Source organism: Papio anubis, chromosome 6 (genome assembly GCF_008728515.1).
Source record: "Papio anubis isolate 15944 chromosome 6, Panubis1.0, whole genome shotgun sequence".
Lineage (NCBI taxonomy): Eukaryota > Metazoa > Chordata > Mammalia > Primates > Cercopithecidae > Papio > Papio anubis.
This window is the reverse complement of record NC_044981.1, coordinates 155,379,758-155,404,577: the sequence shown is the minus strand read 5'-3', so window position 1 is coordinate 155,404,577 and position 24,820 is coordinate 155,379,758. Positions and strand designations below refer to the sequence as shown.

General features: G+C 49.3%; 1 protein-coding gene across 1 annotated transcript; it reads left to right on the top strand.

Annotated features, from left to right (window-relative positions):
• Window positions 1-3,443: 3,443 nt before the first annotated feature.
• NR2E1 (nuclear receptor subfamily 2 group E member 1) lies at window positions 3,444-24,473 on the top strand. The gene is made up of 9 exons (NM_001168986.1): window positions 3,444-3,468; window positions 8,170-8,315; window positions 11,535-11,622; window positions 13,191-13,426; window positions 14,782-14,928; window positions 17,018-17,114; window positions 17,502-17,651; window positions 18,243-18,348; window positions 24,311-24,473. The coding sequence occupies exons 1-9, from the start codon at window positions 3,444-3,446 to the stop codon at window positions 24,471-24,473; spliced, it is 1,158 nt and encodes a 385-aa protein (NP_001162457.1).
• The last annotated feature ends 347 nt before the right edge of the window (window positions 24,474-24,820 follow it).

The window sequence follows — 24,820 nt, the reverse complement described above, 5'->3', positions numbered from 1 at the left end:
AATCCTTTTACAAATAACAATCTGGAACCCAGAGAGGTCTAGTCACTTGCCTAAGGTCACACAGCTTGTTGGCACAGCCCTGAATCCCTATCTTGTGGTTTCCAGCATTTAGCCTGGCTGTGCCTCCCGTGGCCCCTCAGGGCATCTGCAGGTGGCTTCCCTTATTCATTTGCCCAACATTTATGCAGCACCTACTATGAATCAGGCAGCATGCTGGGGCCTGTGGATAGAAAGATGAAGAACCACAGTCTTTGTCCTGCAGAGGCTTTCTTCTCTGAGCTGTACCCATGGTAGCCCCAAGTTTCTACGCCTTAAATTCGAGGTCCCCCGTGGCCTGCAGGAGCTTTGCCTGAGTAGAAGGCAGCCGGCACTAAGGCTCCAAGCTTCTTTGGGACCTGGTGGGCAACGGGGCCTCAGCCCCTCCCGCCTACCCTGGAGCTTGTTGCCGCCGTTACCACTGAACCAATCATGCCAGAAAGTCATCACGATGATTTCAGAACTGTATTGTGATTTATGCAAAGCGCGCCGATAATTACAGCTGGGCGCACAGAACACAGGATGCATATGCTGCGGGTGTGTGCGCGCAGTGTTGTGCCTTTTGCCAGGGCTGAATGGGATGTATGTGTATTCCCTAGGCATCTTCTTGACACCCTGCTTGATTAAGGACTGGTGACAGGAAAAAGAGGGAAGATACCCATTTTGATTTTGAGATAATTTGATGAGCCTTGGGAGTATTTTCCAGAAGTTTTGGTGCCTACAAATGAGCCAGCCTGGCGGGAGTGTTCGAGAGTAGGGGAAGAGGTGGTTTGGGGCCCAGGAAAGCCATCGTCCAGTCCCCGCACAGGCAAAGCAATTCGTAGTTCTCCTCTCGAAACAGACCCCTAAATGCTTCCCCTGGAGACAGGCCTGGGTCTAGTCACCACCCCCCAAACTGCCCTCATCTTCGCCTGAGATAAATTAGTTCCACCCTTGAAGTTCTTTGTCCTTAACCAAGCACCGTCTTTCGCGTCCGCGTTATGGGGGGGTGGTGGTGGTGGTGGCTGAAGTAAGTGGATTTCTGGCGTGAACCAGAACCTGAGGATTCCAAACGAAGCCTGGTATCTTATTGTGTTTCTCAAATCCTGCCCGAAATTCCTCCCCTCTCTGTGCGCCGAGTTCGAGAAAGTGCCACGCCGCCGGTCGGGCTAGCTCCACAAGCAGCTGTACAAGTTGGCTGTAAAAAACGCTGATTTTTCATCCTGTCACCTAATAAAACCCTACGCGCCTATGGCCTCGTCCCACAATTCCCCAATCTCGTCCCAATTCGTAAAACGGAGGAGGAGGGAATAACTTGAGAGATACAGGTCCCCCATCTTGCTCTTTCCAGCGGACCCCAGCCTTCGTGGCGGCGCTCCACTCGGGAGGACACAGGCTCTGGTGTGTGTGGTGTGAGCGACCCCGAGCTCGAGGCCAAGCCAAGGCTGGGCAGAAAGTTGCAATCACGTGCTATCGCAGCCCACGGAAGCGCACAGCCCGCTCCCTCTGGGACGCCCGGGCGGAGGACCTGCTGCGCCCTCCCAGGGCTCAGGGGACTCCAGCATTCACTTGCACGCACAGGCAAACTCTGATTGAAAGCCCGGGATGACACTGAGTCTGGAGGAAGAGGGACCGGGGGTGGGCTGGCGGAATTGCAGAGCGGGGGCCACAGCTCCCCTCCCAGCGAACGTCGAGCGGAGGGCGGGAGGTGTAACCTCTGACCTCTGGCCGGGCCCACGCCCTGAGCAGAGACTGGGAAGCCCTTGTTCGACAAGTTCAAGCTGCCGAGAGAGCTTAAATAGAATTAATCTCTTAGAGATCGGGGATCATCGCTCCCTCGGCATGCGCTCTCCCAGCACTGCGCACAGAGCAAGGCGCGAGAGAGCTCAGGAACCGCGGGAAGGCAAACGGAATGGGGCCAGGGTAAGGGATGAGACCCGCTCTTCATGATCCCTCCGCCCGGAGAGCGGGAACCCGCGATGCCCGCAGAGGACAAGCCGCGGGAGGGAACGCTCTGCCCTCCTGCCGCCCCGGTGCAGATAATGGAGCCGACAAGAGATTCGTTCAGCGTCGGATGGGCCAGCGCCGCTTGGGGAAGCTGGCGGCACCCTCCCCTCAGCTGGAGACCAAACCCACCTCGCGAAGGCCGAAGGAACGCGCAACCTCCGGAAGACCCCATCCTCAGCCCTGACTTTCCGTAGATATGTGCAAAATGAGTAAATTACTCACCTCGGGCCAGATCCAAGTTTTACCCAACAGAAGGGGCACGGGACCAAGAATGAACCAACTCACATGGCCGTGTCCGGCGCGCACAATCACACGCCAGCACACAGCCACCCAATTTCTTCCGCGAATCTATCTGGCACTCTGGAGAGAGGGGGAAAAGCGTTTTGAGAAAGCCCCGTCACCCCTCCCCTTCCTTCTTGCTGTGAAATATACGAATTCATTTTTATTACGAGCCGCACCGTCCTCACCATCACGCACGCACAGAGCCACACTCCCGTATTCACACTTTCTAACTCGTAAGCTCCGAGAGCGCCTGCATTTTCTTTGGGAGCCGCTTGGAGGTTCATTAATATCATTAGCATTTAACCCCCTCCCTCTTCCCATCCCCTCCCCGCACATGGCTGACGTCAGACCCCGCCAGGAGTTGGGGGAAAAGCTAAGTGGGCCAGGGACGCCCTATTCCCCTCCCCGCGGCTGCCTGTCAGAGCGCTTCTGGAGATATTACAGGGGACCCAGCCCGCAGCGACAGGCACAAAGTCACGGGGTAATGAACTTCGGGGACCCTTCGCCGCTGCGTGCGCGGCTCTCCCCGGAAACCCGGACCTGGCCGCCTCTTCCCTCGGAAGATTTCCCAGCAATCTAGTTACCCCACTCTGCGCTTGGGTTCCGGCAGCGCGGAGCCCGTCTGCCTCTGAGACTGCGGTTGTGTTTTCCTTCTTTCCTTGGGAGACCAGCGGTCGGCAGAGATTGCCCACACTCTGCATACCTATGTAGAGGGAGAGATTGAAGACTGAGTTACAGGAATGGGGAAAAAGAGGGATTTCGCTCCGTAGGAAGGCCATTTTCCTGTCTCCATCTCTGTCCTTCAACATCCCTCTCTTGCTGTTCTCCCTTCTTTCTCAGTCTTCCTGTCCATCTCTTCATCTGTCGGTCCATGTGTGTGTCCATATCAAGCAGCATTCCCAGCAGCTGCGGTTTTGCAAGAGCCGGGAAGAAACTTAAGGATGCTTAAATTTCTACTGTGGAACGAATTCTGAGCGCCCAGGGAGCAGCGCAGCGCGCGACTGACACCCACCTGTCCTGCCCAGGAGCCTTGCAGGCTGGAGGGCGGCTGGAGAGCGGCGGCGCCGAGCGGCGAGGCGGGCGCTGCCGGCCGGGACTCGGGCAGCGCCCACCAACCGCTCCGCCCCGGGACAGCCAGCATGAGCAAGCCGGCCGGATCAACAAGTGGGTACCTCTCCGGCCGCCGTGGGGCCTAGACGCGCAGCCTGGGGCGGGCGAGCAGGGAGGCTGGGGAGGTCCTGCCTGGAGCGCTGCGACTCCGAGCCCCGGGACTCCAACGGGCGTGTGCGTTCGGCCCAGCCCTGTAGACCGTGAGTTGGAGCATTTCGTGGTGAGGGGAGAGCTGTTTCGTTGCCTCTGGATTGCTTGATCCCCCCTGTCTGGTGCGGTGAGAAGGTTACGACCCGCGCAGCCCACCAGTCGGATGAGTTGCCTACATTTAGCCGCCAGGTGCTGGGTGGGGGGAGCCATGGGGGCGGGAACTGGGCCGCAGTTTCAGGCGATAGCACAATAACACACTCGCTCAAAACTCCGAGCTCCAGCGCGCAAAAGCAACTCTGTGCAAAGCGGATTTTGAATGGAATGCTTTGCACCCCGTTTCTAGCTATTTCAAATAATCCTGCAAACTGGGAAGCAGAAACAATTTAAAAGTCACATTTTCCTTAATCCTAAATCCGCGTAGGTCATAACTGGGGAATTTAAAGTATGGCGAACCACTCTAGCAAAGAGAGGACCAAATCCCTAATCCCAAGGACTTTTCGAGCCGGAGCCCAGCAGAGGCAGGAGTGCTCGGCCTGCTCACTCCGTGCGCTTCTTTCCTTTCTCGAACTTCCTTAGTTGCCGGCTCTCCGAACCCCAGGCCGCAGCTGACCTCTCACCACCCCGAGACTCAGGAGCGCCGGGCTAAGTGTGTGTGCGAGGGCATTTGCTTGCACCGTGCCTGCGGAACCCAAGAATGTGCAGGCCCGAGCCAGCGTTGAGCAGGCGCAACCACGGTGCTCAGATCTCCCGGGGGCATTTCTGTTCCCGCCATCCCGTGGCCCACGGCTGAGGGCTCCAGGGTCTGAGGCTGGGGACGACCGTTGCTGCCGCAGTCCCCATATCCCGAAGTTGCCCTGCTGCCGGTGTTGTTTTCGCGGATAGCATTTTTGGCGCTCTATGCGTTCCTTCCCGCCCCCTCCCCCTTTCACTCGCCCTCATTGTCCTGAGTCTTTGAAAGTTGGGAGAATCGGAGATACTTCTGAGGACTGGTAATGAAGTCTCACTTAAGTGGGATGCAATTCCCGCCCTCCTACCCCCCTCCAAGAAGGAGGTTGTGTTTTCACTTTGTCCGTTGGTTTTGCTTTGGGTGCTGATCTTTTAAAAATTAGAGTAAAATGAACGTGAACAAAAAGAGAAGGAGAAATGTTTCGAGCTGGGGCAGAGGGAGCAGAGAAGGAGCCCTAACCGCGGCCTGAATGCAGAGCGGACCCTGGCGCAGGACTGAGTTTCCCGTTAGGCTCGGGCCTACTCTGGCCCTCGCTGTTGGAATTTCCAGGAGGCAAAGCGACCTCGATTTTTGTTGCCCGCATTCCCGGGCGTGAGTGTCCTTCCCAGGAGGTACAGGAGGCCGTTTCTGTTGCATTCTGAGCCTCCGTTGCAAAAACTGAAGCCCGCGGGTCTCGGCAGGCCTCCTAGCTCGCTCGCCCCGGGACAGGCCCTCGCCTACACCCCTGGAAGTAAGGAGCACCGGGCTCTTTCGTCCATTTCAGGGTGCGGAGCCGCTGGGGCCCTTGAAAGGTGAGGCCTCAGAGGCGAGGGAGGGGTGAGCGGGGAGCTCTGCCCGCCTGCGGCTGCGCCCCTGCTGTGGACTAGGAGGCAGGCCAACCCTCCAGACTTTGGGGGAAAAACCACAGTGGGCTCATTGCGGAAACTTTGGCCGTTCCAACTTCCCAAGAGCCTGAGGGAGGCCTTGGAAGCCTCCAGCCCCGGCTCAGGTCGGGACGCGGCTGCTGAGCTTTCTCAGGCCCGCAGGACAGAGGCCCCCGCCCGTGGCGCCGCTGCATCTAGGCCCTTTCCAAACCGGTGGCGGCAGCCAACCCGAGACCTGCGTCCCTCGGGCCCGGGGCGGCGAGGAGGTCGGCGCGCAGCGGGCCGGGTCAGGACTGGGTCGAGCAGCCAGAGCTGCAGCCCCCGCCTTGCCCGGCTTCTCGCGGCTGGAGAGCAGAGCGATGTCACCCGGAGCCCCGCCTGGGTGGTAACGAGACCCTGGCCAGTCACCCCTGCAGCCCAGACTAACTTCTTTCAACAGTCTCTGATGGTAATTACAGTAATCGAAGCTGCCATATATCTTTAGGCAATTATGACACACAAAAAGCCCCGAGGGGACCCCCTGGCGAGGGAAGTTAAGAACGGTTTTCCAGCTTCAGGAAACTCTGGCTCGCCTCACGTCGGAGCTCACTCGGCTTGCTAAATGAGAGGAGCTTTGCAACGGGGTCAACCAGCTTGTCTCGTGACCCCAAGTCACCTTAACGTGGCTGGGTGGCGGAGTCTGAGGCACAGACCCGCTATGCCCCGGAATTTTCGCGTCCCTCCCTCCTGGGCCCCGCCCCAGCCCGGTTGCCTGTCTCTAATCTGCCCCAGGAGCCGCGGCTCGGAGGTCTGCGCAGAGGCAGGACTCGCACTGGTGGTGGCCTAGGGGGCAACAGTCCGGAAGCTCGGGCGGGGGAGTCCGAGGAGGGGCCCCCACCCTGCGCTGGTCTTCCCTCCACCCTTGTCGGGTTCTCCAGCGATGCTGTCATGGGCTTCCTGTCCGGATGGGAAGTGGGGAAAAAGAGACCCCATCACTGCTCCTCCCACTCACTCATCTTGGCATCTTCAACAGTGCCACGGGGAAGAGGACAGCTGGGGTGACAGTACTGCTGGGCCCCAAACGTGGACCCTGGAGCGGTCAGAGGGCGCGTGTTATGCAGAGGATGGTTGTAAAATATGGAAACCAAGTTTACTGCTTCCAGAGTGAGTGCCGTGCGGCGGAGCTCCAGACCCGGTTCCTGAGCGACCAGGAACTCCCTTGGGCGCAGTGACAGGCCCAAAGGAGTGGAGGACAAGACCTGCTGTGCCCTCGCCTGGCTCTCTCCAGCCCCTCCCTCCCACAGCACAATCTCCCCTCCCGCCTTGTGGGAGAGGGGGCGCTGAGCCGGTGGCCGCCGCGCCGCGCGCCTCCCCTGCCCGCCTTTGTCGCCGTCCGAATTCCCATGCTACTCTTTTTGACGGGTCACTGGTGGCTCTATAGGCAGGTGCTGCCGCGGGGTTGTAATTACCCGGCCGAGCCTGGTCGTTACCGAACACCCCCCACCCCCAAGCACGGTCCCCCGCGCGCTCTCTCCTCCCACCCCCTCCACCTGAGACTAGGCTGGGACCCAGGGTGCAAGCTCGCCCGGACGCCTCGGGTTCCAGGAGCAAGTTTACACCTCCGGCGCCTCGAGGCCCTCCCCGCGCCACGCCCTCACCTCCCCTGCTCCCCTTGCCCAGATGTTTCACTGCCGCCCCTCCCCACCCCAATCTAATCGTAGTCCCCAACCCAAGCGCTTTCCGCAGAAGCTGTCGAATTTCAGGGAGGCCTGAGGCCGCTGGGGCCCAAACTGGAGGTCTTCGGATGGGTAGAAGAAGAGAAAAGCAAGTGTTAATAAGTCAATTGTTATCAACTATTGTTATTTTTAAAATTAAAGTGTTAATTAACAGTTTAATACTCCCTTTGTTTTGCGGGAGGAAGCATTTCTAAGTCCCTATAAACCGCTTCAGGCACTTGTTGGACTCTTGAACCTTAGAGGAAAAGAATTCCTCCCTTTCTAAAGGGAGGCCAAATATTACCAAAGATTCTAAAGAGGCCAAATATTACCCTCTCCCTGACACTCCTCCAGGGTCTGTGGCCACCCCAGGCTTGAGGGGATTCCAGGGAAAGTGCTCTTGAGGTGGGGTCCATGGGGGGTGGGGGATTCAGCCTAGAAAAATCGGTCAGATTCTTAATTTTAAAAAAATCAGGCTCACACAGCACTGGAAAAACCGGGAGGAAGAGACCCATACAGGACCAAGTGTGTGGAGGCCAGTCGTCTAGGGAGAAAGGGCTTAGGAAATGGAGGGAGAAGAACGCCTGTCCCAAGCTAACCCGGCAGGGAACCAACAACTTGCGTCGCTCCCCTCTCCCTTGCCTAGCCCTGAACCACTTTGCGGAGAAAATAATTTTTTCCTAAAAGAAATAATTTCTCCAAAGCGACTCACCAAGCATTTTTTAAATAGGTAAAGCGAAAGTTGGCCAATTACCACTACCCTTATTATCATTAATAATCCAAGTATTAGCATTACAATAATAATCCTAATAATAACACCGCCCGGCGGAGCTCAGAGAAAACTCGATTGCCTTCCAGCTGCCACCACTGGTTCCAGCCGTGTTTGTTTTTCTTCTTTTCCCTTTTACATTTCAAGTTTGTCTCCTCGCGCGCTCACTAACAACTTTCTCTGTTAAATGCAAAAGCGAAGGAGGGAGGCGGCCAAACTTTCCGCGGAGCAGAAAGGCAGTGGAGGGCCGCGCTGCCGCCCGGGCCTGCTGTCATCTTTTATTCCAAAATGGGTCTCGGCGATTAGAGGAGACCCAAATACATGTAGCGGTGCATGAATAATGCTCATTGTAGGAAACTGACACTTGCTCAAGGAAAAAAAGTTTGGCTATAAAATCACTTCATTATTTGCTTTTACCGCAGCTTCGGTGCTAATCCCTTCAGAGGTCAGATTGCTTAGCATCTCTCTCTCCCTCTCCCCTTTTCTCCCTCTTCTCCGCCCTCCTTTCCCTCTCGCCCCTTCCCCCCTTCCCCGTCTTTCCTGCGATTTCAGGCCGCATTTTAGATATCCCCTGCAAAGTGTGTGGCGACCGCAGCTCGGGAAAACACTACGGGGTCTACGCCTGCGACGGCTGCTCGGGTTTTTTCAAACGGAGCATCCGAAGGAATAGGACGTATGTCTGCAAATCTGGAAACCAGGTACCTTAGCCAGGGCTGCACTGCTCGGCTCCCCTCTGCTGCCTCCTCACTCTTTTGTTTGTGCCAAGGCCTCCTCTGAGTTTCCACGCTGTTGAGGAGAGACCCAGCCCTGACCTCTCCCTTCCTCTCCCCTCCTTCTTGCCTCAACTCTTGGAGGCCCTTTGGCTGGGGAAAGGCGGGAAGAGGTAAGGAAGATATGAGTTTATAGAAGGAAGTCTGAAGTCCTAGAGCCTCCCTACACTTTTTTTTTTTTTTTTTAATTCTGACAGATTTTGACACTGGTTAAGGCCCACACCCAGTGGCTCTAAAGCTGGTCCAAGGGACCTAAAGAATTTAGCATCTAAACCACAAGTAGCCAGCAGGAGAAAGAGCTTTGTTATTGTGCCTGCCCACCCCACCCTCACTCCTAGCAGCATCAAGCTCAGGCCCCTTATCACTTGCCTGGGATGCAGAAGTAAGTGGCACACAGACATCTGAGTCAAGGTCACCACCACCTTTAGCTGAGACCACCAAGTGAGTGCTGGCCACTTGGAAGAGAGGCAGTGCTTTCTGAGGAGTTGTGCCTTTTCGACTCCAGAGAATCAGGGCTGCTCTGGAAGTGGGCAGTGGGAATTCAGCACCCATGTGACCTTAGCTGTGCCTTGTCAGAAAAGGGCAGGGTGAGGAAGAAGAGAAGATTCAAAAGGAAGGTGCAACTGGGATCCTCCTCAAGCTTCCATATCCCTGTTCTCCTTCTCTGCTTAGAATATGGACCCAGTTGGTTGTTTTGGTCTTGAGTAGGCAAAACTGTCTCAAAGAGACAGAGGAATCTGGCATGGGCTCAGTATGAGCCAAAGCTTCTAGAAAGAGTGAGCAGAACCCCTTGACTCAGTTTCCAGCTCAGTAATAGGCTGATTTTAACTAAGGAGATCAACCTTCTTGTCCCACACTTTGCCTTCTCCTTACCAGCCACTCAGACCCTCAGCACAGAGGCTTCCATTTCACTCCTGGAAAGATCCCTGAGGGTGCATTAGTCAGGAGTCATCCTTTGGTAACAAAATAGTAAAACACTTTTCACTAATTAGTAAATATAGGGTACATGTATACACACGCATACATTGCCTGCTGCTAGCGAATTGTTCTGATGTCTTTTTCTGAAGTCATGTCTGCTCATATCATTTTCTAATAGTTTTGGATTAACCACAAAAACAGAAGATGTTTACATTGAGATACATTTTGAGCTCTCTAGCCCTGTTACCTGTTTAATTGGATACTGTATCAGTTTCTAGCTTCACCATATGGACACATCACATTTTACATGCATAGGACTGTATCCCAATAACTCCACAGGATTGTGCAATTACTGGGGGTTGTCAGATTTGAACGAACTTCTACTTAGATTGTCTTTTGCTTTCATGCAGTGAACAGAATTGGAAAATCAAGATCTCTGATGTTGTGCTTGATCTTTTAAAAGGGGATGGCTATCAATTCAAGCATATTGATATCAGTCCAAGTGCTTGTAAAGGACTGATAATAGACTCATCAGGCCTGGTGTTCTTCTTGCAAGGAGAGTAAATGATCATAGCTGAGGCATTCATCCTTCCCTCTGGCACTAGATATTTATATACATTTGATCTGATTTGAAGACACACTTAAGAACTAATGAAGGTTTCCATTTTGCATTTGCATGTTTATAAGAATACTGGAAAGATACCATCTGAGGATAGATATATGATTACATTTAATAATAAGTTTAAAAAACTTATTTACCATGAACTATTACATTGGCCAGCAAAGATGCCCTAAATGATTCACTTTGGATCCCAAAATTATTTCCTTTCTCTCTTATTCTAAGATTAAATTATATTCCAATGTATGATTAACAGTAATGGGGACATTTAGAAATGGATGTGAACATCTGTCCCACCTTTATTTTAAATAAATCATCATATTTTAAATTGGAGAAGCATGAACTCATGAAACTGCATTCTGATGTGTAATTTTCCCCTAAAGGGCTTCGGGGGAAAAAAATACTCCAACTTCAGAGTATATGAATTTTTGAGATTATGAAGCAAAATAAAAATACATTTATTATCTTTCCTCACTACAAATGTAACAGTAGCAACTTCTATAAATATAGGAGAACACACAATGTCTTAAACATTTTCTGTGTATAAAACTCATGAACATGACTCTTTATGTATCCATGCACATGTCCCCTCAGTAATGACACCTAACACTGAATAAATTCCAAAGGAAACTTTATCTGCAGATTTCCTCTTTCAATGGCTAATTTTTTTTTTCAGAAAATTGCATTAGGTAAAACATCTATTTTCTCATGCATCTCAGATAAATATTTCTAAAGAAGTGACTACCTTTATTTTTTCAGTTACCATGCTAACATTCTTAGTCCATATTATCATTTAGACTGACAGTCCGTCACATTACCTTCCTGGTCCTGTTTACATAGTGGGCATTTCTGTATTTTGCTCAAGCCTTGAGCTCTTCCTTTTTCACCCTCATCTTCTCTAGGCCTTGCCCTCCTAACCCCTCACCTTCCAGGAAGGGCTGTGTTTCTATGCACCTGGGCCAAGGCTAGTATTTAAGGCAACTCTCAACTGGCTGATAATAAGGTTGGCTTCATACAAAAGCAGAAGTGAGGTAACAGGAGAGTGAAGAATAAATGGGAGAGATTTATCTGATAGATAAACGGGCTTGCCCAGAAAGCGGCAGAAAAAGGTAGACTCAAGTACTGAAAGCAGAAAGGATCGTTGGCGGGAGGGCGGTATGGCGTGAATCCTGACCCAAAAGCCAGCTCTTAACGGAACTCAGAGGCCTCCTTCTCTGGGGCCAAGTCGCTGTCTTCGGTCCTGAAGTCTCATCTCTGTTCCACCACTCCGCGACCGGCGGAAATTCCCCTACCCAGGGCCCCGCAGGGCTGCGGGGTCTGCTAACCCGGCTCTCTATCCTTCACCTGCTTGGAAAAGGACGTTTTCCCCTTGTCCGCTTTCTTGGGGTCCGGGACTGGCCCTCTTGAAGTAGCCTGGGACGTCCCAGCCCCTTCTTGATCTGGCCCTGCTCATGCCCAAGGCTCTCGCGTTTTGCAGGCCCAGGCTCGGGGCTCCAGGGCCTGCGGTCGGGCAAGGTCGCGCCTCCACGCCGTTTCCCCGCCCGGGTGCCGGCTCCGGGTCTCCAGCCTAAAGGCCAGGGGGACCGCTGACTCCCTGCGCTCTGTTCCAGGGGGGCTGCCCGGTGGACAAGACGCACAGAAACCAGTGCAGGGCGTGTCGGCTGAAGAAGTGTTTGGAAGTCAACATGAACAAAGACGGTAATCAGTGCATCCCTTTATTCCACTGTTGATTGAGTAGTAAGGAAATTATATGTACAGAAAATACTCAGCACTCCTATGCATGTAAATCAACTTCGGAGCACTTCTTTCCAGATGCTGGGAATTGGCCTCGGGCTTTCAGTCGTATCCTTCCCGTCTGTCAGCAGGAGCCGCTGGCGACCCCTAGAATTCCCCAGGGCAAGACCCATGCCCACATCAGGAACTTGCGCCACACAGTCATCTCCACAAAGGCAGCCCTTAGGGGGACCCCACTCTCTAGGGGATCGCGGCGCATTTTCTACCTCCGGTCCTAATCCCTCTTTGCAGCCCTTCGTGGCCACCCTTAAGCCTGCTAGCCTCCCCTAGGATCTTAAAGTCTGGATAGTCTCACGGAGAGGAGATCATACGGACTGGAAGATCGCGGTGTGTTGGAAAAGGGAGGGCAGAGACGCGAAAACGCGCAATTTCCAGCCCATTTGCAAATTCAAGATCAGTACGGCCATTGGGCCGATGTGAGCTTTTCCAGGGCCTTCTCTCTGTTCTACAGAAAAGAGGGAAAGGGGGCTGGAGAGGCAGGGTGACGCCCGTGGGTGCCTCGGACACCCAGCTCTCCCAAGGCTCTTAAACGCAGAGCAGCAAGAACCAGGACGTCAGAGTGCTTCCTGGGCCTGGAGTACGGTCCGAGCTGCGGCCCCCGCTGCAGCCTGTCGAGGGCGCCCCAGGCTCAGGCAGGGGGCGAGGGTAATGGGCTGGAGGACACCGTGGGGCCTGGGAACAGGGTGCGAGTGGGTTTTGCTGTGAGGCGGCTCGGGCCGGGTGGCAGCTCCAGGAGGAGAGCGCCCCTTCCTCCGCGGCGCAGGAAGCCGGAGGGAGCGTCCAACCTGTTGAACTTGTGTATTGACAAGTTGTCAAGCTCGGCGGGCGGAAGATTGCCCTGAATTAATTTGTTTATTTAAACTGTTGGTGGTAATTGTCACATCTCCCCTGCCTTTCTCCAGCATACTAGGAGACGGGTTCTCCCTCTTTCCATCCCCTAGCAATCCCGGGACTCGGTTCCTTTTCTCCTGCGGCCCTCAGAGGCCAAAAGCCATTTCGCTGGGGGCGGGGCCTGGGGGTAGGGAGGGCTGTTCTTGGGCGGAGCTGGAAAAGTCTCTGCAGAGACGAGGTGTCTGGCGTGCACGACGCTCCCTCTCTTTTGGATGGGGGCGAGTATACCTGCCCACTCCGGCCCAGAGGGTCTCTGGTTTCCCTGCGAATCCCCTTCCCTGGTCGGGAGGAGCCCTGGACCGACCGAGAACACACTTACTCTTGCTTGAGGCTCTGCCATTATCATGGCACTTTGAGCACGGGCCCCTCTTCTAAGTCTCAGCTTCCGAATCTATTCAGAGTAGTGGTTAGACGATCTCAGAATCCCTTCCTCCCTCAGATTCCTTCTCTCTTCTTCTTTTCACCTCTTGGGCGGTTTTGCCTGCCCAGACTTGACATTGGGGCGGGGCTGGGGGGAGCGCCGCAGCAGCTGTGTCGCGACGTCTCTGATGGCCCGCATACGTTTCTGTTTGCCTCTGCAGCCGTGCAGCACGAGCGGGGGCCTCGGACGTCCACCATCCGCAAGCAAGTGGCCCTCTACTTCCGTGGACACAAGGAGGAGAACGGGGCGGCCGCGCACTTTCCCTCCGCGGCGCTCCCAGCGCCGGCCTTCTTCACTGCGGTCACGCAGCTGGAGCCGCACGGCCTGGAGCTGGCCGCGGTGTCCACCACCCCTGAGCGGCAGACCCTCGTGAGCCTGGCTCAGCCCACGCCCAAGGTCAGCGGCCTTGCTGGGCCCAAAGAGACTCGTGCCAGCGAATGGAGGAGAGGGACGCACCCGGTTCTTCTGAGCTGTGATGCGGCTCAGGCATACTGGGGAGAGAACTCCAGGGTGCTTGGCTGGTCTCTGCATGGAGCTCCAGCCCCCCTGCTCTGCCTTGTTCAGCCAGGGGTGCTCGAACTTGAGTGCACACTAGAGTCAACCTCCGAGTGGCTACAAGTGTGCAGTCCCGATCTTATCCCCCCAGAAATTTCGTTTCTGCAAGTTTGGGGTGGAGTCCAGGAACCTGCACCTTTAGGAAACACCCACTGGTGATCGGTGGTAGGTGGAGCCCTCGTCTAAACCCAGAGGGCAGCCTCAGGTGTTCCTAAAGGCCAGAAGAACCAACGTTCATTTTTAGAGGAGAGGAGTTGGCTACAGCTGGAGGAAGTGCCCCAGAATTCCAGATCTTGGCCTGTATGCTCTTGGGCAAAGCCATGAGTTTCTAACACAAGAGAGAAATGTGGAGATCACACTGTTAGAACAGTCTGAGGAATCTGAGTTCATTTCCCATGCTTCCTCACCTACTTCTGAGGCAGGTGGATTTACAGCAGGGTTGATGCCATAGGAGCAGGGCCCAGCCTGAACCACCTGGAAAGGCTGCCACCTAAGGCCTACCCTCCAGGCCTCCAGCTGATACCTACTAAGACCCCCCCTCGAGGTCGATGAGGGGCTAGGATGTCCCCCAGAGGAGGGCCAGCTGCAGCCGCACACTGCAGGGAAGCCAGACACCTGGGCACATGCACACGCACAATATTTAATATTGCTTTCTTACCCTTGATGTGTATAATAAGCTCGGGGAAGTAGTGTTATGAATATGTTGTCAGTTATGAATGGGAATGCTCTGTGAATGATTAAGATGTCTAATTGAAATATTTCCATAATATACTAATCCTTTCTAAAAATACTCATATGCATATTTGTGTTTGGGATGCCTATTAATTTATACTTTTTCACATCTATTTTTATTTACACAAATGCAAGCAGCTCTTGTCTAAATTGGGAGCCAGACTTGGCACTTGGCTCAGCCCAAGGAAAATTTGCTGCAGGGGATAGAAAAGCCAGAGGACCCTCTGGAAGGGAGAGGCTCCCAAAGAATGGAAATGGACCTCCCCCAACCAGTATTACTTTTCAGACTCTATAGATAGAGATGTTTGATTTTTTTGCCTATGGATGGCAACTGCATGTTTAAGCAAAACATCCAAATTCCTTTTTATGCCCTTCCTTGCTTTAATTAGAAAGTAAAAGTTTGTCTCTTCTTGCAAAGCTGTGGTTTCCTCACTTCTAGGTGTCTTTCTTTCTTCCCCACCCAGTATCCCCATGAAGTGAATGGGACCCCAATGTATCTCTATGAAGTGGCCACAGAGTCAGTGTGTGAATCAGCTGCCAGACTTCTCTTCATGAGCATCAAGTGGGCTAAGAGTGTGCCAGCCTTCTCCACGCTGTCTTTGCAGGACCAGGTATGACCACCAGAGCACTGAGGCCTTGGGAAAAAGAGAGCTGGGAAAGAAGCAGTAGCACTCAGTCTTATAAAACTCACTCCATCCCCGGGTAAACCACCCAAGGCAGGCATCCATTCTTAACAGCAATGTGGAAACTACTTGTTTTTACTTGCTTCTTCCCATGGGCTCAAAATATCTACCTATATGATCCTTAGTAAGAAACACAATTACATTATTTCAGAAAAGCTGGGTCCAGTCTATGAAAAACACACATACAAGAACATTACCTCTTTCTGTTTGATTGAAAGAGCAAATATAATACCAATTTTAAAATTGTAATGATTTTCTAAAACTGTCGATGAAACAATGTTTTACTAAGAGCGTTGGAACTGAGAGAAGTAGAAGGTGGTAAGAGTAGTAGATTTTCGGAACTGATGTTATTATTTATATTCTCAGCTTTATGTTCTCCATTGTGATGCTCCCAGTTTTGGTCATTAATTGATCAGCTTGTAAGACCAAGAGGCACAGTGCACACCTCCTGCAGGCTAGGATCTTCCTCGATTCTTCATGTTCTTCATGTGCTTTTAGACATTTTGTAAACAAATAGGCATTTTGCATAATTCTGTGGTTGTAAATGACATTCAAAGGAAGAAAAAGTGTGTGCAGTGAAACATTGTATTGTATTGTACTGAGACCCAGAAATTTTGTTGTTAGGAATATTAGAAATGCTAACATTTTTCTAACCTTAAAGGAAGGAAAGAAAACAAAGTGTTCTCAACCGTTGGCTGTTACCAGTGCATTCACAGGAATTAATGACAAATTTTCCAAAAGGCTAATATGTAGTTCTAAAAGCAAAGGATTTATTTCTTCAATTCATTTCATACCTAATTAAAGCATAATAGTGGCCCTTTATATGAAGTATGTTTCCCACGGAAAGATCAGGCAATGTGCTAAAAGCATTTCATCTTCTAGCATGAGATGTTCTTTTTTTCATGGCCTGCCCTTTCAAATATGGCCAGAATTAGATATTGTTTACCTTGCATTTTACAATTATTTCCTGTACTTAATGCAATAAAACTAAAAATAAAACATATAAAAATTAAACCCTTTGGTCTAATTGTGATTTTGGTTACAAGCCTTCATGATTCAGCACTTAGCTCCCAAAAGAAATCCTTTTACATAAATCATTTAGAATTGGCTGGTTTTTAGTTTTGAGATTTTTTAAGGTAGTTAGGTCCTATCTTTGAACAGGTTTACTGCTTAACTCTAACCATTTGCTGTGTGTGTGTGTGTGTTTGTGTGTGTGTATATATAGATTGGCTTTTTTTTTTTTTCCAAAACAAGTATTTGTATACTCTCACCCAAACAAAATTTACTTACTGTCTGCCACTTAGCCCTTTGGTAGAAATCCTTCGACAAAGAGCAAACTGCAGTGAAATGGAATCTGGTATATTAATTTGGAAAAAGAGACAGATTTTCATTTTAAATATTCAGTAGCACATTGTGTTAGAATAAAAATGACAAGCACCTTGATGCTGTCCATTTATGGGTCTCAGAAAAATCAAGCAGTGAGACGAGGAAAACTCAGCAAAACCCGATTAACATAATTACACCCTGATTTCCCCCGAATGCCTCTTGGGAATTAGTGATCTCTGTCTCTCTCCCAGCCCAGCCCCCTCAACCCTCCAGGAAGATGGGGACCCAGCTCTGCAAGTGTCTGAGGAATCCTCAACCCTGCTAATAGCAGCATTCTCTGTGAGGGGAATCCACCTGCTGGGCTGCTGGCATTTCATAAAGCCTCGGTCTCTAGAGGAGCTTCTAGGTGGTCAGGAATGGGTGGACACAAGGACAAGAAGGGCAAATCCTTTTCTGAGAGCAGGAAACTTTGGAGAATTGGAATGGCTGACTCTCAAATCCATGTGCATATCTATAGGCACCTTTTCAAAAGGAAAATATGGGAAAATAAGGGAAAGCTAGAATATTCAGAAAAAATTACCAAGACAGGCATTTAAAACACTTTTTAAAATAATGGAAATTTACATAGTGAAATTGTTTATAAATTTATAAATTACACACTATATTATATTATACATCTATTGTATGACAGCTGATGCTTTTGGAAGATGCTTGGAGAGAACTGTTTGTTCTAGGAATAGCACAATGGGCCATTCCGGTTGATGCTAACACTCTACTGGCTGTATCTGGTAAGAATTGCACAATTTAATGACTTTGTTGTAGAAATTACCATAAAAATACATTACTGAAAAAAGAACAACATGTAAAGAATAACAAATTCCTGCTGAACAATAGAGTATACCTGTCATTTATAAATCTATATTTAAATGCAAATAATGTTGTTTTGTTGTATTCATGACTGCTTGCATTGTTATTTAAATGCAAATTACTGTGTTTGTTATCATCCAAGAGAAGATTTTATATTAACTTTCATACAATATAGCCAGTTTACATGGAATCAGATATCTTAGAGTGACAATTGAATAGATATTGATATGCAGGATTTTGTCAAAAATCAATATTAAATCATGAAAATGCCTTCATATTAGAGTATTTATCCCATATTTTTATTCTAGGCATGAACGGTGACAACACAGATTCCCAGAAGCTGAACAAGATCATATCTGAAATACAGGCTTTACAAGAGGTGGTGGCTCGATTTAGACAACTCCGGTTAGATGCTACTGAATTTGCCTGTCTAAAATGCATCGTCACTTTCAAAGCCGGTAAGCAGACACAGACCCCTGTTTCTTCTCCTTCCCCAGTTTTGCCACCTCACTAATTCAGCCATCTCGAAGTTTGAACTGACCTTTGCAAAAAGAGGTGATGGTTTTCAAGGGAGCTGATAATCTTAATCTGGCCCCATTTTTGATTGCTATGGGAACCTGCATGTTTTGCTGGGCATCCACTTCCACAGAGGTGCATTCCCAGACCCAATTTCTTCTTTTTCTGTCTATTTTTAATTAAAAAAAAATTTTTTTGAGATGGTGTCTTGCACTTGTCACCCAGGCTGGAGTCCAATGGCACCATCTCGGCTCACTGGAACCTCTGCCTCCTGGGTTTAAGCAATTCTCCTGCCTCAGCCTCCCGAGTAGCTGGGATTACAGAAACGTGCCACCACGCCCAGCTAATTTTTGTATTTTTAGTAGAGACAGGGTTTCACCATGTTGGCCAGGTTGGTCTCAAACTGCTGACCTCAAGTGATCCGCCTGCCTCGGCCTCCCAAAGTGCTGGGATTACAGGCATGAGCCACCGTGCCTGGCTCCCAGATGCAATTTCTATGCTGTCTATCACAGTTTCCTGGTCTTCATTTCTAGTTCCTACACATAGTGGTTCTGAACTGAGAAGCTTCCGGAATGCTGCTGCCATTGCGGCCCTTCAAGATGAGGCTCAGCTAACGCTCAACAGCTACATCCATACCAGGTGACCCTTGTTTGCCTTGAACATGCACTTAAGAAAATTGCCTCCATTGTGAATGTCTGAGCAGGCGGTAATAAGCCAGTTCAGACATTGTGACTAATTATCTTGTTGCCAGCCAGTTAATTTAGGGAGAATCCATGTCGTTACCTATCTCTCAGGGTGGGTGAGAGCAGCAAATCTAATTAGATGATCAAACTGAAAGCACTGTCAGACATATTACAGTTGTCCTGGTGGAACAAACTAATCCATCAAAATAATGGAACAACATTTGTGTGAATGGGTATGGAGGGGTCAAAAATGAAGCCCAGGCCAGGCACGGTGGCTCACGCCTGTAATCCCAGCACTTTGGGAGGCTAAGACAGGTGGATCACGAGGTCAGGAGATCGAGACCAACCTGGCTAACATGGTGAAACCTCGTCTCTACTGAGAAATACAAAACAATTAGCCAGGCTACTCGGGAGGCTGAGGCAGGAGAATGTCGTGAACCTGGGAGGCGGAGCTTGCAGTGAGCCAATATTGTGCCACTGCACTCCAGCCTGGGTGACAGAGTGAGACTCCATCTCAAAAGAAAAAAAAAAAAAAATGAAGCCCAGAGTGTCATGGTTGGTATGTGAGAGAGTGGCCACATCATCCTTGAGAAAACACAGGTGCCTTTCTTCAGATGCCAATCTCAAATGAAAGGATGAGAGAACTTTCCAGAGAGGTTTTCTTTTGAGACAGGGTCTTGCTCTGTTGCCCAGGCTGGAAGGCTGAAGTGCAGTGGCATGTGAGCATGGCTCACTGCAGCCATGAACTCATGGACTTATACAATCCTCCCACCTCAGCCTATTGAGTAGCTGAGACTACAGGTGCATGCCACCACACCCAGCTTATTTATTTATTTATTTATTTATTTATTTTTGAGATGGACTTTCACTCTTTTACCCAGGCTGGAGTGCAGTGGTGCAATCTCTGCTCACTGCAACCTCCGCCTGCAAGCGATTCTCCTGCCTCAGCCTCCCAAGTAGCTGGGATTACAGGTGCCTGCCACCACACCTGGCTAATTTTTGTATTTTCAGTAGAGGTGGGGTTTCACCATGTTGGCCAGGCAGGTCTTGAACTCCTGACCCTGTGATCTGCTTGCCTCGGCCTCCCAAAGTGCTGGGATTACAGGTGTGAGCCACCACGCCTGACACAACTAGCTAATTTTTAAAGTTTTTGTAGAGACAAGGTCTTGCTATGTTGCCCAGGCTGGTCTCGAACTCCTGGCCTCAAGTGATCCTCCCACCTAAGTCTCCCAAAGTGCTGGGATTACAGGCCTGGGCTACTATGCCCAGCCTAGAGAAGTCATCTTTTCACCTATCATAACTGTTGTTTGGCCTTGGTGACTGGTATCTGTTATTTTGAGTCATAACATCTACCAGGTTACTTCTGGCCATGCAGGGCCCACATGCAGAGGCTGTTCTTGACTGTTTGTAGGAATTCTCAGAGACTGGGGCTCCAACAAAGCTCCTCCTGGCCCAGCACTGGGCAAGCCCATCAAGAAGTATAGACTGGGGGCTGAGGCGGCTCACACCTGTAATCCCAGCACTTTGGGAGGCCAAGGCAGGAAGTTCACTTGAGCTCAGGAGTTCAAGACCAGCCTGGGCACAACATGGCATGACTCTGTCTCCACCAAAAATTAAAAAAAAAAAAAAGAAGTACAAATTGTATTATGCCATTAAGGAAAAAAAAAACAAAAAACCTGGCTTTTAAAGATAAATGGAACCTTTCTAGTTTCCTGAGTTAGGACTGTGGTAGATTTGAGGTTGGAATACAGTTGCTATTCTCTAGGCTGATTTGAAAGGAACCTGCGAAAGCCCATCTCCATAATCTCAACATCAGCTATAGACACTGTGGTGGGAATAAATACATCAAATGGGTAGAGGTTGTTAATGCCTCCCTCAACTAATGGGTCAGAGAAATCCCAAGTCAACTCTGTCCATTTGGGGTGATACCACTTCTGCTAAGGTCTCCCTGTTTCTATCATAAACCCTCTTTTGAATACTAAATGAATAAAACTGTTCCCTGTCCATGGAATATCACTGAAACTATGTTGATAGTGCACCCGTATATGTTTTTCCAAATTAAAATGCCAGGATTTGAAATTTTTAATGCATATGGAATTACAGAATATATATAGTAGGCAGTTAATATTTGTTCAAAATTATTAAATGGAGCAGTACATAATCTGGGTACTTCCACTAACTTGTAGGCCAGGCAGAGTGGCTCACGCCTGTAATCCCAAGCACTTTGAGAGTTCAAGGAGGGCGGATCACTTGAGGTCAGGAGTTCAACACCAGCCTGGCCAACATGGTGAAACCCGTCTCTACTAAAAATATAAAAGTTATCTGGGTGTCATGGCATGCACCTGTAGTCCCAGCTACTCGGGAGGCTGAGGCAGGAAAATCGCTTGAAGCTGGGAAGTGGAGGTTGCGTGGGAAGTAGAGTGCAGTGTGCCACTCTACTCCAGCCCCAGGTAACAGAGTGAGTGAGACTCTGTCTAAAAAACAAACAAAAAAAAAATAAAAAAACAAAAAACCAAAAACTAACTTGTATGTCCTAACTGACCTTTGACATTTAGAACCATTATGGTATTAAGAACTTAAAAATGAGGCCGGGTGTGGTGGCTCATGCCTGTAATCCCAGCACTTTGGGAGGCTGAGGTGGGCGGATCACGAGGTCAGGAGATCAAGACCATCCTGCCTAACACGGTGAAATCCCGTCTCTACTAAAAATATAAAAAATTAGCCGGGCGTGGTGGTGGGCGCCTGTAGTCCCAGCTACCCGGGAGGCTGAGGCAGGAGAATGGCGTGAACCCGGGAGGCGGAGCTTGCAGTGAGCTGAGATCCGGCCACTGCACTCCAGCCTGGGCGACAGAGCAAGACTCCGTCTCAAAAAAAAAAAAAAAAAAAAAAAGAACTTAAAAATGAGAAGAACATGGTATCCAGTTATTGATTCAGTCAAGCCTTTGCCGAGTACTGGCCACATGCAGGGCTGCAGGTGGGCACTATGGGATACCAGAAGGAGCAAGACACTGCCCCTTATCATCTCAAGCAGTGGGCAGCAGTGTCACTCCAATCCAAATAGAGAAGAGAGGAAAGCAATGTGGAGAGTGTGAGAGATGAATCCTAGACAGAGGGAGTGAGGGACAATTGGAAAGGCTGAAAGTCTGATTGGTGGAGGAAGGAACATGAGAGTTGGTCCTTCAATAGGAGGAGGATTTCAGCAGGAGAGAAGTTGTGTCTTGAGAGCGGTGGAGGAGCTGGTAGGTGTCCTGTGGGAAGTGCCAGGGAGGTGAGTGAGGAGGGGAGCCTGGTGTGCCGGGAGCTGCTGATAGGGTGGCCCAAGAGAATTCAACCATGGGTTAACAACAGCCTATTTTAGAGAAATGGCAAGGAAACTACATCTCCCCAACACCCCAAAAGAAGAAAATCATGTGTGGAAAAAACACATCTGCTTTGCCATGGAATTCGTATTATTTCTATTAAATATTAGAATAGTAAATATTAAATAAGTATCTTATTTCTTATTAAATAATGGAATTATGGAATTTCTTATTTTATGGAATTCTTATTTCATTCTGTTATCAGCTACAGCTGTAATTTAATATTTATATCTAGGGTCATACATGTGACAAAAATGACTATGCCTTATTTCTTAGCCCTTCAAATCAGTGAACACTTTTGCCTCCAGCACTTTCCTGTCTAGAAAAATAAAATCTGAAATTGAAATGAAAAGTTAACATGCAAACTGAAACTGAGCCTAATTGTATATTACAGCTCTCTAAGCTATTTCTCTAATTATCCAGGATGTAAGAAGGAGCCTAGGAATTGACATTCCACACAAACTATATGCTATACTGAAGATCAAATGTGCAAATCTATAATAGACCTAAAACACTTAAACCTGAAAGAAAATCCAATTATTGATGCTAATGGATGAAGACAAGGGCATAGATATTCTAAAAAATAATTTTGATTAGTCAGACTCCCTCTCTCTCTCTGTCTGTCTGTCTGTCTCTCTCTCTCTCTCTCTCTCACACACACACACACACACACACACACACATACACACACATATATTTTTGTTTTGAATGCCCAGGCTGTGTTGCAGTGGTGCAGTCGTGGCTCACTGCAACCTCTGCCTCCTAGGCTTAAGCAATTCTCCTACCTCTGCCTTCTGAGTATCTGGGACTACAGGTGCCCAGTGAATTTTTGTAGAGATGAGCCTTGCTTTGTTGCCCACGCTCATCTTGAACTCCTGGGCTCAAGCGATGCTCTTGCCTCAGCCTCCCAAAGTGCTGGGATTACAGGTATGAGCCCACCACACCTGACCTCATACATTGCTATTTCTGGTAGTACCGTATGCTACATATAATAGACAATTAATTTTTGTTGACTGACTAACCAACCCTTTCCCAACTAGAGAATAAAATAAGTGGGAGAGTAGATGAGTGGGTAATCTGTTTGCAGAAAATCAGGAGCTGGTTGTCTATGGATTCCCCCAAATTCATCGTTTCCGAAGGTGATGATTTCTCGCAGTGGTTTATCACCATGGGAAACGTTCAGCATGTTGGGTGGATGCGCAGATGGCAGAGGTCGTCCAGGCAGCCACTGCCTCCAACTTGCTGCAGAATTATCTCTACTATGCCTGGTCCTGGGAAGGGAAATAGAGCTGTTGAAGAAAAAACTGGCCAATGTGAAAGGGAGACATGGATTTGGGGATTACTTTCCAAGAAACATTAGAAATACATTCAACAAGGAGAACAAGTGGTAGGATTTAAGTTTTTTGTTTTTTTTTTAAACGTAGTTAAGCTTCGCCATTTCCACACCACACTACTAGATGTGGTCTGGTGGCCCCTGTCCCCAGGTGGTCATGAAGCTGGGCAGTGAAAGAGTCAGCTGAGGTCCTGAGAGGCCCAGAATGAACTATAAGCCTTGTATTCTGTGGAAGAGAAGGACTCTTATGTGCCCAAAGCTAAATAGACAAGCATGAAAGTTGCTCCCCTGAACTTTATTTGCAGGGTGGAGTTATTCGGTAGTTAAACACAGCCACCTGACTCCTTTGAAGGAATTTTGATATCCCTTAGCTTCTAGCACCTTGTGGCCTGGGTTGAACCCAGCTTAGTCACAGATGTGTATCCCGGAAGGTCAGTTTTTTGGGTGTTTCATTTCAGTGGAGGGAGCCTTCCTTATGTATATTGATATCTAATTCTAACTATTGGCTGAAGAAGTATCAGGGCTGCAGTGAGGAGGTGGGTGCAGGCATCTAAAGGCAGCAGAAGATTGAACTTGCACATCTGAGCACAGATATATGTTGGACATCAAGAGAGGAAATTGTTAAGCAATTTCTCACATCTTTAATTACATGCCAATTTCATTGACATGAGAGTTGGGTGGCACTGCCCCAACAGAACTTAGTCTTTAATTTGCAGTGTAATAAGGATGGAATTATTCCTGAGAGAGACTAAGTATAATGCCTGAATAATAATTTGGAGAATTGCTTAGAAAAAGAAGCCATTTTATGTGAGGGAAATAGCCTTGTGAAGGAGTCCTGAGAATTTGAAAATGTGTATTCTGTTGCTAGCTTTATCCTCAACGTCCTGGTCATTTTCTATAATGGAAATCTTAAATTTATTATTTGGCTTAAAATTAGTACTATGTTTCTTAAAATTCTTTTTTTCCCCAAACAAAATGCAATCCTTTTGTTAATGTAGAGAGAGTGTCTGTGTGATTTTGGCAGCATCATTTATGGTCTCCCTGCCTCAAGCAGTCTACCTGCAAAACAGGGACAACAGTGCCTGTCCAGAACTCTGCTGCGGGAGACTGTGTTATTCAGGACACCCAGATCAGGAATGCAGGAGATGATGTATGTTCAAGTATAACACGTTAGTTTCCATGAGTAATGGACTCTGACCTTGTTTTCATGGCTTCTCATATTCCAGATATCCCACTCAACCCTGTCGCTTTGGAAAACTCCTGTTGCTTTTGCCAGCTTTACGTTCTATTAGCCCATCAACTATAGAAGAAGTGTTTTTCAAAAAAACCATTGGCAACGTGCCAATTACAAGACTGCTTTCAGATATGTACAAATCCAGTGATATCTAAGCTCACAAGGTACCCACTTTTCAGGATGGGACAGTATCAGATGAACTTCGACCCGTGGAGAACAAGCCTCAACTAACAAACCCTTCAGGAAGCATACACCGGGGAATGTGTAGCCTTCAGGAAAAAATGCCAATTGACATGAAACATTCCAGTAGCTATGACCTGCCGCCCTGACCAGGGTAGGGAGGCTGGGAAGGAGAGGGGTACAACAGGACCGCCTGCACTGAAAACTCACTGCTGCCATGCCCTGGGAGGGGGCAAACTGGGGGTTGCCACAGGCCATGCCATTCTGCCTCTTACCTGGAAGATCAGGCTGAACGATCAAAAGCTGAAACATAAGTAGTGCT